At 48.0% G+C, this 12,510-nt stretch overlaps 1 protein-coding gene across 1 annotated transcript; it reads right to left on the bottom strand.

Moving 5' to 3' along the window:
* Positions 1-7,694: 7,694 nt before the first annotated feature.
* Bsx (brain specific homeobox) lies at positions 7,695-11,541 on the bottom strand. Its single transcript, XM_045144965.1, has 3 exons — positions 11,280-11,541; positions 9,206-9,402; positions 7,695-7,949 (listed from the first exon to the last, which is right to left on the bottom strand). Exons 1-3 carry the CDS (start codon positions 11,539-11,541, stop codon positions 7,695-7,697), a joined length of 714 nt encoding a protein of 237 aa, XP_045000900.1.
* Between the last annotated feature and the right edge of the window lie 969 nt (positions 11,542-12,510).

Genomic DNA, 12,510 nt, shown 5'->3' with positions numbered 1-12,510 from the left:
CCCAGCACTTGGGAGGCAGAGGTAGGAGAATAGCCATGAGTTCAAGACCACCCTGAGACTGCATAGTAAATGCCAGATCAGCCTGGGCTAGAGTGAGACCCTACCTTGAAAAACAAAAACAAACAAACAAAAAAATATGCTCACAGGATCTGGGGAGATGGCTCAGTTGGTGAAGTGCTTGTCATACCCCATAAAAGCCACACTTGGTGAGCCAATGGGTGCAATAATGGCATATCTGTTATGGGGTAAACCACCTTCTCTGGAATTGGACTAGAGACCCACTCTATGGGGGTGAATACATGCCTGGTACTGAAAACCTAGTCTATGGTGGGGGAGGTCATAAGCCTTGTGAGTGTAACACCTGCTCTTGTCTGGCTAAATACATATATTATGCCCACAAAACTGTCCTGTAAGCACTTTACTTAATGTTCATACCCATATATTAATGCTAATCTCACTTTTGGTTAGAGAAGCTTTTCTTTTCAGATGGCAGTGAGTGTTGGGATGACCCAAAAGGCATCATAGTGCTGAGACGTGACAGAGGAGTATTCAGCACTGAAACATCTCTAACACACCTTCCAAGGGCCAGGGTCCATTGCAGAAGAAGTGGTAGAAAGAATGTAAGAGATGAAGAAAGGATAGGACTGCTTACAATGCAATGGTCCAGACAGAAGTTTGCCTCGATATCTATGACCTCACAGTGCCTAGCACTACCTTCACAAGACCTTCATAATAGGAAAAGACGATAACATCAAAATAAAAGAAAGACTAATGGAGAGAGAGAGGGGATATGTGAAGGGAAAATGGGGGAGGGGAGGGAATAATCATGGTTTATTGTCTGTAAGTATGGAAGCTGTCAATACAAAAATTTACAAAATAAATAAATTAAAAACTTTTTTTTTTAAAAAAGCCACATTTGGCTATGTATGCTTGTAATCCCAGTGCAGGGGAGGAAACTTGGGGCTTGCTGGCCAGCTAACTAGCTGAATTGGCGAGCTCCAGATTCAGTGAGGAACTCCATCTCAAAAAATAAGATGGACAGGGGCTGGAGAGATGGCCTAGCAGTTATGTGCTTGCCTGTGAAGCCTAAGGACCCTGGTTTGAGGTTTGATTCCCCAGGACCCATGTAAGCCAGATGCACAAGGTGGCGCATGCATCTGGAGTTCATTTGCAGTGGCTGGAAGCCCTGGCGTGCCCATTCTCTCTCTCTCTCTCTCTCTCTCTCTCTCTCTCTCTCTCTCTCTCTCTCTCTCTGTGTGTGTGTGTGTGTGTGTTGCTCTCAAATAAATGAATAAAAGTAAACAAAAATTTTTAAAAATAAGATGGACAGGAATTGAAGAAGACACTGAACATCAATCTCTGGCCTCCACATACACATATACTCCCCCACACATGTGCACATACACACATGAACCCGTACACATATGAGCATGCATAGTTACCTTCAGAACTTCAGACAAAGACCGAATCCTTGTTTCCCTTTCGTAGATTAAGGACTGGCATCAGGGTAATTCTTTGCCACTTAAGAGCTCCCTATGGATTTTAAGTGGAAGCTAACCTCCTAGATGCCACATCTGTTGCCAAACTAGATAACAGATTCCCTTGAACAGAATGAGGGTGGGACAGGTGAAGGAGGAAAAGGAATGTCATATATAACACATCATATTTCATCCAGGAATTTCAGGTCCTCATCCTAAAAGGTAGAATGATGGGAAGGGTAAAATAAGATGAAACCACTAAATATACTAACTCTAACTCCCCAAACTAGCAAGCCTTGTAGCATTGACCTAGTCAATCTCTCAGCTAGCTGATTCATCTGTAACTAAAAGAGGTTAAGACATAGCTGGGCGTGGTAGCACACACCTTCAGTTGCAGCACTTGGGAGGCAGAGATAGGAATTCAAGGCCACCCTGAGGCTACATAGTGAACTCCAGGTCAGCCTGAGCTAGAGTGAGACCCTACCTCAAAAAGCTAAAAAAAAAAAAAACAAAGATATTAAGATATTTTAGAGTTGAGAAATTTGCTGTGGTCTCTTAGAGATCATCAGCAACATTGTATTAAACACAGGAATGTCTCTGAAACAGCTCAGCTAGAGGCTGTTCAGCCCTGTCTTGAATGTAAACAGAGCTGAGGGGCTCCATGCTTCCCAGGAATACTCACTGGAGTTTCATATTGCTCTCAGTCAGAAGTGTTTCCAAAAGCTCACCTAATATTTCACTAGGTATTTGCCAGCTACAGTTTATTTCTTTAAAAAAGAAAAACACTTTCAGTTATTTACTTGAGGTGCAGGCAGAGAGAAAGAGAATGGGCATGCCTCTTGCCATTGCAAACAGACTCCAGACACATGTGCCACTTTGTGCATCTGGCCTTATGTGGGTACTAGGGAATCAAACTTGGGCTGGCAGTCTTTGCAAGCACCTTTAACCATTGAGCAATCTCCCCAGCCCTAAAATTTCTTTTTAATGTTTAGATCCAAAATTGCTGAAAAATCCTCTTCTCCCATACTACACAACAGCTCCACTGTGACATATAATAAGCTGGGTTGCTTGTAAACTGTAACCAAAAATATTGGCTCCTTGTTTTAATCCCGCAGTGGCTGTGTGACATAAGCAGGGTGCTCGTTATATCTGGGACTTGATTTCTTCCATGAATAAAATGAAGGGCTTTGAATTTGTTGTTGTTGAATGTCTTTGCTAATGCTGATCAGGTTATCTTTGTCTGTATCTTTCTCAGTTTAGTGACCGGCCACTTTGCTTTCACTTACTTTTTAGAATGAAATTTTGAAAGAATAAAGAAATATTCTCTCCTTCTGTTTCCTGCTTTTCTTAAGTCTTCAAATTGCTATCAGTATATTTATTTAAATTATATTGCATGAACTGAAATCTTCATGGGATGACAGGTAAATTTAATAAGTCAAAACTTGCAGTTTCTTTGCTACAAAAAGGACATAGACTACTAGTTAGTGGTTGAGAACTACATAAGGAGTGGGATGTAATTTGGTGGTGAAACAGTTGTCTAAATAAAATACAGGAGGCTCTGGATTTGAGTCCCAAGAGGGAGGGTGGAGGAAAGTTGTCTAATCCAACATCCCACTAGTAGAGATGACCATGACGGAGAATTGCCCAATTTGTCTATAGCCTCTGCCTAATCTTTTGTTGTTGTTGTTGTTCATTTTTATTTATTTATTTGAAAGTAACAGAGAGAGAGGGAGAGAAAGAGACAGATAGAGAGGGAATGGGCATGCCAGGGCTTCCAGCCACTGCAAACAAACTCCAGATGCGTGTGCCCCCTTGTGCATCTGGCTAATGTGGGTCCTGGGGAAACAAGCCTCGAACCGGGATCCTTAGGCTACACAAGCAAGTGCTTAACCGCTAAGCCATCTCTCCAGCCCTCTCTGCCTAATCTTTTCTAGTGAAAAGGTATTCAGCATTTTGTAGTTTTATTCTATTGTTCCAAACTTTGTTTCCTTGAGACCACCCTAACATCTTTAGTATGGAAGAATACATGGAGCCCTTGACCTTCGAAACCCCCAGAGCCATCCAAGCTCAGGAACCGCAGCTGGACTCTTCCTCTGCGCCCACAGCTCTCCTCTGACAAACTTCAGAACTCACAGTCCCTGCTTGGTTGTTTTCCACACCCAGAAGTGTCCAGATTTCTTCGTGTGGGATACATTTTAGCTTAACATTATCCTCTCCAAACTGTGTTGGCAAAAATGCATATAAATTTGATATATAGACATTACAATTAGAACATTATTTTTGCATGTATGTTGAGACAAATTCAGGAAAACCAGTCAGTGCATCTCTGCACAGTTCTCTTAGTGCCCAGAAAGCATTCTGCTTCCATGTCTCTGTCAATGAACCTCCTCAAGCGGTGTTATTTCTGAGTGTGACAGACAGTCCAGTAATCCCAGGCTAGCTGCAGTCCATCTTTTATGTTCTTATGTCATGTGTGTAGAAATGACCAAAACTTTCTCGCAAAACCCGTGAACTCATCTCAGAAATAGCATTAGGGAAAAATATGGGGGGCAAATGATCACATTCGAGATTATGTGTGGGATGATTTACCTTCCCTGGCTACTCAAAGATGTTTTTATTCCTTTAAAGTCAGGTCTATGTGTGCCTTTATGTAATATATCATAGTGAACATAGTTTTGCAGTATGATCACCACCAAGTAGACCTATGTTGAGGCAGAAGCCTGGGTCATTCAGACAAAATTTCTTTCAGCCTATTGAGACTTTGATTAGTGTTAAAGGCCAGAAGCAAAAATTACCATCATGTTTGTCAACTGAGGCCAAATTCTGTGTATCCTTTAACATTATCAGTAACCCCTTTAAGGAAGAAAGGAGGAAGGAAGGAAGGAAGGAAGGAAGGGAGGGAGGGAGGGAGGGAGGGAGGGAGGGAGGGAGGGAGGGAGGGAGGGGAGAAATGGAAAGTAGAGGATGGAATGGGGAAGGTAAGAGAAGCAGAGGAGAGGGGAAAGAAAAGAAGGGAAGAGAGGAAAGGAGATGAGGAGGGAAAGAAGGAAAAGATGTGAAGAGAAGAGGGGAGTGGAGTGAAAAGGGAAGGGAAGGGAAGGGAAGGGAAGGGAAGGGAAGGGAAGGGAAGGGAAGGGAAGGGAAGGGAAGGGAAGGGAAGGGAAGGGAAGGGAAGGGAAGGGAAGGGAAGGGAAGGGAAGGGAAGGGAAGGAAAGGAAAGGAAAGGAAAGGAAAGGAAAGGAAAGGAAAGGAAAGGAAAGGAAAGGAAAGGAAAGGAAAGGAAAGGAAAGGAAAGGAAAGGAAAGGAAAGGAAAGGAAATTGGGGAAACTTTGCTATTGCTTCATTTGCCACCAATTCCAGAAGATTCCTGTTGGTAAGAAAACTCTGTCTTGGTCCTCCGTTAGATGCCCCAATTCTGAGCTCTTCCCTTCCAGACCATTCCAGCCACAAAGAGCAGAGCAGGCTGACTGGAAGGAGAGTGTCTTCCCTTGCAGGTGTGCTGAGGAATCAGGACTCTGGCTGCCATCAGCATTGCTATGCTGACAGTGTTTGCTGTTTACCTGCTTCTTCAAGACAAAAGCTCACAAAATACACTCACTCAGTGGCTCATCCACTCAGAATAAGCCCTGGCATCTATCTTGTCAAGGCAGAAGAAACAGAAGAATGCCTCTAGAAGCTTATGTTGATGTTCCCCATCTAATGTAACATGCACACAGACATACTTCTCTAAAAAAGCACAGTATTTCTATGCTCTTTAAGAATCTTTGCTCTGAGGGAGGGAATTACCATGGGATATTTTTTTATAATCATGGAAAATGATAATAAAAATTTTTTTTAAAGAGAGAAAAAAAAAGAATCTTTGCTCTTACTGGGATTGGAACAATTTGAGATTTCCCCTCACCCACGCTCTGTGGTCATGCAGTCGTATCTCTCTCTTCCAGGTTACCAGATACTCTTGCGCACATATCACATTATTCTCTCTAGCCAAGCCTCTGTCTTATGTACAGTGTTTTCTATAAACTTCTGCCTTTCAGTGGCCCTGTGAGGCTGGCGGATATGTCTCAGTAGTGGGGAACTTCCTTGGCAAGTGGGAGGCCCTGAGTTTGATTCCCAAAAGAAAAAAAAAAAAAAAAGCAAAACGGTACTGTCATTATCTGAGCAGAAAAGGAGAAACCTGAGCCTGGATTTGCTTTTATTTGCCACAACTACACAATCTAAAGAAATGAGTGGTGTTCTTACAAAATGATGAAAGCAAATTGCCAGCCAATGCATTGTTATCAGAAATAAACAACAAAAATAGCAGCGCATGGATAAAGAACTCAAGACAGAGTCGTGAGGGTTTTTTTTTTTTTCCCCATCTTTGGCTATTAGCATGCCCAAATTTTCATGGACAGATCCTTCAATCTTGTCAAGCCTCAAATTCCTGATCTCTGAAAGGGAGAAATAACACTTGCCTTCTCTCACAACTTTCTTGAGTTGTTACAAAACAAATACCTCAGAAAATCCACAAAACTACTCAGTGCCTGTATTTTAAAAGCAGTGGTTCTGCGGGTTGGGTAACACTTTTGCTCCTGCACTTATCTTTGCCTCCAGTCACGTTTTCCCAACAGGCCCATTTTATTTTTAAGTACTGCTACTGTCATTGAATTGGAGAACTTTGACCTAGATGGAGCTTTTGAATTCATCCCCTTATTGGGGATGAATTGATTAAAGGCAACCCAAATTCACACCGCATTAGTCAATGTCATTATTATTCCACACAGCCAGGTTCCTTTTTTCCCCCAGCCTTCTTGGGCTGCTTACCTAGCACAGACTCCAGGAAGATCCGAAGCTGACGTCGCCTCCTCCATAGCTGCTATGTTTGATAAATGTATTGAATAGGTATCGTCGCAGAATTCGTTAGCATAACTTCACTTTCCAAACACCAAAAAGCCCCTGTGTTTTGTCTTGCTTTTCTCTCTCTCTCTCTCTCTCTCTCTCTCTCTCTCTCTCTCTCTCTCAACATTTCCCGGCTACAAAAATACCATTTGCGGGATCCTTTTTCACATAGATGGGTTCATTAAATTTCCATGAATCAAATGTTTGAAAACAGAAAAATCGGAAGATGACTGTTCAGTTCGTTTCTACTGGCAATAGGAAACTGCCTACCCCGGAGTGGAGGGAGGTGCGATAGAGGACTCGGTGACAAACGACTCTTGGAAGCGGCGTTCGGTTCCAGTTTTGCCTGGCAAGCCCCTTATTATCTAAAGAGACTGCAAACCCAGTAAGAGAATAGAACTCCCGAGGAAAAGGAGAGGAGTAGTGCTCAGGGCAATTGCCTCAATTGTCCCCAAGCAGGTGCACGCCCAGAATCCCTTTTCCTTTGATTGTAAGGCTGTTAAGCGTGTTCGTCATTAGCCTTAACCTTGCTAAAACCCTGCATTGTCCAAAACGCACGGGGAATGGGTACGCCCGAGGACACTCGCTTTTCAACCGTCAGGACAACAAGCGCAACAAGTCAAGAAGCAGAAATTACTCAAGGGGTTACTTCTGCTCTGGGGACGCAGGATGGAGGGTGGAGGGTGGAAGATGGATGATGGAGGATGGAGGGAGGAGGCATCCCGCCGCACAGCGGTGGGCGCAGGAAGCAGATCTGAAGCTCCAACGAGAACTGGGACCCCCCCCCCCATGGTGGTGGCGCCATCCGAGGGAGGGGGTCGCTTAGGTGTTGAAGTTAGAGAAGCGGGGCAGGGTCCGAGGTGGGAGGCGGAGGTTCGTGACCATCCGCGGGCGAGTCCGTCTGGGCACAGGACGTTGGAGGGACACTTGTTCTCTTCACCTGCGGCCCCCGGAAATGCTGAAGGAAGGAATGCTGCTGAACCCGCAAAACAGAGCTGGGGACAGGTGGTTGAGAAAACGAGGGAGCGGGGATTCTTTCTGCTCGTGTCTCCCAGTTGGAGCCCAAAGCGCGGGTTGGGGCTGCGCCGCTCCGCGGGTTCCCCCACGCGGAGGGCCCGCGCAAGCTCCCGGGCCACGCGCTGCGCCGGGCAGAGGCCGGGCGGGGCGGGGAGCATGGGCCCTCGCGGCGGCGGCGCTCGGAGGGGTGCCAGGCGGGTGTGCGGAAGGCTCTTCCGAGCTGCGCTCCCGGGCCCGCCGCAACCGAGTCTTCCCGCTCCGGAGAGAACCGCGCCGGGGCCCGCGGCCTCCGCTCCCGCCTCCCCTCCGGGCCTGGAGACTCAGAGCACGTGCGGCCCCGAGCTGAGCTCCGCCTCGTCCCCGATGTCCACCTCGTCCTCGGGCTCGGTGAGCACGAAGGCGCCGGCGGGCAGGCTCAGCCGAGCCTCGGCGGCGGCGGCGGCGGCGGCGGCGGCCTCGGAGCCGCGGGGACTGCCCTCGGGGCTCTCGGGCCCGTCCGCTGCTTTGGGTTCGTCTTGACTTTTCCTCAGCTGCTTTTTGTGCTTCATCCTACGGTTCTGGAACCACGTTTTCACCTGGTTTCAAGAAGACCGGAACAAAATATGTCATTTCTTAGACAAGCAGTGACTGAGCTCAGACCCCAGCGAGTGGCGGAGGTCAGACAGAGACCACCATGGGACTTGAAGGTCACCTGGCGCTAGGGCTAACCCGCCCCTGCAGCTTTCGCGAAGGGTCGTTTCAGGTCGAATGGAAGCCTTCATTCCTAAGGCTTCCAGGAATCATTGTCCCAAAATAATGGCAAGGTTCAATGGCATGGGTAGGAGCGTGGACGGGGCTCTGCTACGCTCATTTTAGACTGAGACATTAAATACTTGGTCCAGTCGAATTAGTAAACGGGAAGACAAAAGTTAACAGGACTGGCTGGTTTTCCCTGCAGAGAAAAACAGACCCAATCCTGGCGACATAGTGATTTGGCAGCAAGGTGCGTTTCCTGCTATAGAGGACACGAGAGAAAAAGAAGAAAGGAAGGAGTTTTGGGGGAAGGGGCTGACTGCTGGTGAATGCAGTCTGGAGCAAGAAGAAACATTTCTTCCACGCGGGACAGGAGAATACAGAGGAGGCCTAAACTACACTGTGTGTGCCGGGAGCAGGTGGTGTGTGTGGGGGGGGGGACAGGAATGGTGGTGCAAACCTGTAATCCCAGTAGATGGGAGGCTGAGCAAGAGTTCCAGGCCAGCCTGGGCTACATGGTATAACCCAGGCTAAAAAAACGAAAGAAAGAGGGGGGAGAGAAAGAAAGAAAGAGAGAGAGAAAGAGAGAGAGAGAGAGAAAGAAAGGAAGGAAGAAAGAAAGGAAGGAAGGAAGGAAGGAAGGAAGGAAGGAAGGAAGGAAGGAAGGAAGGAAGGGAGAGGGAGGGAGGGAGGGAGGGAGGGAGGGAGGGAGGGAGGGAGGGAGGAAGGAAGGAAGGAAGGAAGGAAGGAAGGAAGGAAGGAAGGAAGGAAGGAAGGAAGGAAGCCCTCCTTGCTGAGGCTTATCTAGTCTTGTCTCTGACCAGGGTGACATCCTTAATTGGAGGGAAGAAAGGGAGGCTTGGTAATAATAGCTCATAATCCAGAGGTGGTCATCCAGAGTACCAGAATTGTTTCTTCTTCACTTAGAGCCCCTCTACAGAAGTTTTGTTTGGGTAAAGCTGGCATGGAAATGGGTTGTAAGTACTTTCAGGTCTCGGGGCAAGCCTGGTAAGGGACGGGGAGCAGACGTTCTCGCTCCATGGCTCTGGTAAGTGGGAGAGGGTCACACACGGGAGCCCAGGGCCTCCCGCCCGCCCACCTGTGTCTCGGACAGGCTGAGGGCGGTGGCCAGCTCCACCCTCTCGGGCGTGGACAGGTAGCGTTGGATTTCGAACCTCTTCTCCAGCCCCGAGAGCTGCGAGTCGGAGAAAACCGTGCGAGCTTTGCGGCGGCGACAGTGTTTCCCTGGCAGCTCCGCGTGCTGGGGGTGCGGGAAGAGCGCTGGAACCGGCACCCCTGCAGAGAGAGAGAGCAGTCTGGAGGGCTGAGGGAGCCCGGATCCCGGGGAGCAACCGTCAAGCCCAGAACCCCTCATCCCCATCGCCCTACTCGGGCCAAAGCTCCCGAAGTCTTTCTCTCAAGAATTCAAGCCAGGGGTTGGCAACCGCCAAAAAGTGCTTAGAGATCTTTCTTTCTAGAAGGTCATCTACAAATAATAAATAGCAAGTGAAATAGAAAATGATATTAGAACATAGGTCCTAACTCCTTAAAAAAAAAAAAAAGTCATGGAAAGACACCAATAGTCTGTGCCCAGTGGCCCGCTTACGAAGTTTTCCTGCAGATGGAAATGGGGAGTGGAGCTGTCCACTCACATCCATACAGACCGCTGCTGGCTGTCAGCGTTATCCTGGTGTTAGGGATAGGATAGAGATGCTCCTACCATCTCTAAAAAAATGCACTTTCTCATTACTGAGCCACCCCCACCTTCATGCAACGAAGGAAACCAGAGCCTGACTCCCCTTGTCCTAAGAAGCTCTGGAGCCGCTTCTCAAGGGTTCAGGGTCGCCTTGGAGACCCTGCTGCCCGCACTGTCCCTCAGCCTTTCCCTCCAAACCCAAACCCAGTGAAGTGGAACAGCTGAAGGTCCTTTCACTGGTGGGAAAGGAGACTTCTCTGGTCTTTCTTGTCTCTGGTCTTCTTTCCTAGGAGTCTGACCATCTCCAAGCAGACAGAGGCTGCTGCAAACATCAGTATCTACCAAATGGGGGAGGGGGGACAAAATCAAGCAGGTCCACAATCACAAATTTGGACTATTGCTACACAGAGCAAAACCAGCAGGGGTGGGAGAGAGAGGGGTCCATCACATGCCTGGTGGTGAAGCCTGGGAGGGTGTGATGTTGACCTCAGCAGGGCCTCAAACCCCGCTCTGCAACCCAGGACTTGAGAGTCTAGTTTCACTGCTTCACGCTTGTTTTGGTTCTGGACTCCAGAGCCCACATTTCACAAACTGTCTCCTCTCTTCCTCCAGCTCCTACTGGACCCGCGCTACTTACCTGATGTGATCAATGTCTGGTCTAGGCGAATTTTTCTATTTTGGCAGGAATGAAAATGCTAGAGAAATATGGATGTTGCCTCTCTGAGAGACAAAAACACCTCAGTGTTTCCCAGCACCTCCCTTTTTCAACCATACTGTGATGATCCCCACTCCTTGTCTGGCGGCAGAAATCAAAATACATTAGTACCCGGCTCCAACGACCCCAACAGCTGGAATGGAGGAAGGCAATTGCAGCCCAAGACTGAGAGTGAAAGGCTGAGCACTGGAAATGAAGGCTCCAGAGCTTCCCTTCTTGCCTGTATTCTGGCTAGTCCACACCTTCTTTTCTCAGACTATCCCAATCCCTCCTCTTGTCGCCTTCAAAGAAGGCCAGGAAGGTGGCCAGGTGAAGTGTTTCCCTGCTTCTGAGCTGGAAAATCACCTCAGTTCCCTGGAACAGAATGGTCAAGCACTTTTCTCTGAGATGAGAGGGGCAAAGAATTGGCATTAAGACATGGATCGAAGTGTCTGAGAAGACCAAGAGTAGGACTGAGCGCTTCCCATCAGTAATAGAGTCAAATGCATCCACTCCCATATGTCTCTTCAGACAGACATATCCCTGTTATTTTTTAAGTGTGTAGTGACTGAATTATCCCCTTCAGTTGGCATTGCTTCAGAGGAGCGTGTCGCACTCTCAGTCACATCCCCAACCTTCTACTGTCACCTACACAGGGAAGCCACCCAGCCAGGCTGAATCAGATCTGGCCTCTCCTTGGCTCTCTCCCGGGCTTAGGGGCTGTGCTACAAGACACTCTCTCTCTCATTCTTCCCACTTCTGGAGGGCCCTCACCTTACTTACCCGAGGTGGTCAGAAAATAAGGATGGTGGTGGTCTCCCTTATGCAGAGGGTGATGGGCGTGAGGAGCCAGGATGGTGGGTGTGGGCATGAGGGGGTAGCCATAGTCTAGCAGAGGTACTCGAGAGGCCAGAGAGCTGGCGAAGTGGTCGGGGGCTACCTCCCTCAGTGGCTTGGGCTTGTGCAGCAAAATGTCTTCAATAAAGAAGGACGTGGGCCTCTGAGAAGACGCTGGATGGAGAGGGGAGGTGAAGTTGAGATTCATTTTGCAACAGAGCGAGGGACCGCACGAAGTGTAGGAAGCAGGCAAGGTCTCAACAAGTCTGTTGGAGAGCCACAACCGCTCTGAGAAGCTGAGATCGCCAATGCTAGATCCGGCCTGGGCTATCTATCCCCGAAGCTGGAGAGGCGAGAAGACCAGCTCCTGGGTTGGTTGGGTCTCCGTGTTGAAGAATTGGCAGCTTAGAGAGGGGAGTCGGGAGAACCAATGGCGAGGCTTGCAGAGGCTGAGGGGCGGGTGCGGTGGGCTTGGGGCGGGGCGGGGACCTGTCCGCGGTGCTGAGTACTCCAGGCCAAGCCTGGGGAGAGAGCAGCCCACTGTGTTTGTTCCTATCATACTTCTTGACCCCAATTTCTGCCCCTTCACCATAAGAGCTGTTTTGTTTCCAGTCTTTAAAAAAGAAAACTAAAAGGAAAATCAATTCACCGTTGTCCCAAGAAACTCCTCTTTAGTGATAAACCAAAAGAACCAAAACCAAAAGAATAGCAACAGGAATCAGGCGCTTATCTAGACAGGCTTTTTCTGGTTTTCTTTTTAAGTTTCAGTAATGGATAGCAAAGAGAGGAACGAAATAAAGAAGATATTCACTATTTTAAACTGGCTACCGTGAGCTTAGGTTGGTGGGAGGGCGACTGAATTACTAAGGTAAGTAAACACAAGGAGGAAGATCCTTTACCTCCGTTATGGAATGGGCAAGGTGAGTGGTCGTTTTAAGGGTGCCCACGGACACCCCTTGGTGTCATCGTCTATGTCCCCACTCACCTCAGTCACACGTTTGCTCTTTCTGCTGCATCACCCCTTCAACTGCGCACCCCCCACCAAAATAATTGTACCGGATGCTCCTGCTGCTCTGCCCTTTCGTTTCCTCCGCTCCCAATGTTTTAGGGTTTTTTTTTTTTTTCTGTTTGTCTTTTTCTAATCTGTCACATTTATTTCCCTGGAGTCAATTTGCTA

Source organism: Jaculus jaculus, chromosome 3 (genome assembly GCF_020740685.1).
Source record: "Jaculus jaculus isolate mJacJac1 chromosome 3, mJacJac1.mat.Y.cur, whole genome shotgun sequence".
Taxonomy (NCBI): domain Eukaryota; kingdom Metazoa; phylum Chordata; class Mammalia; order Rodentia; family Dipodidae; genus Jaculus; species Jaculus jaculus.
Note: the sequence above shows the minus strand (reverse complement) of the source record. Positions and strands in the feature narration are given on the sequence as shown.

Excerpts from the sequence above, each read along its gene's own strand:
- Bsx (XM_045144965.1), bottom strand. The coding sequence starts at position 11,541 with ATGAATCTCAACTTCACCTCCCCTCTCCATCCAGCGTCTTCTCAGAGG. Across the intron at positions 9,403-11,279 it reads TTATTTTCTGACCACCTCGG|GGGTGCCGGTTCCAGCGCTC; the intron begins GTAAGTAAGGTG and ends CTCTCTCTGCAG. Across the intron at positions 7,950-9,205 it reads TCAGCCTGTCCGAGACACAG|GTGAAAACGTGGTTCCAGAA; the intron begins GTGGGCGGGCGG and ends TCTTGAAACCAG.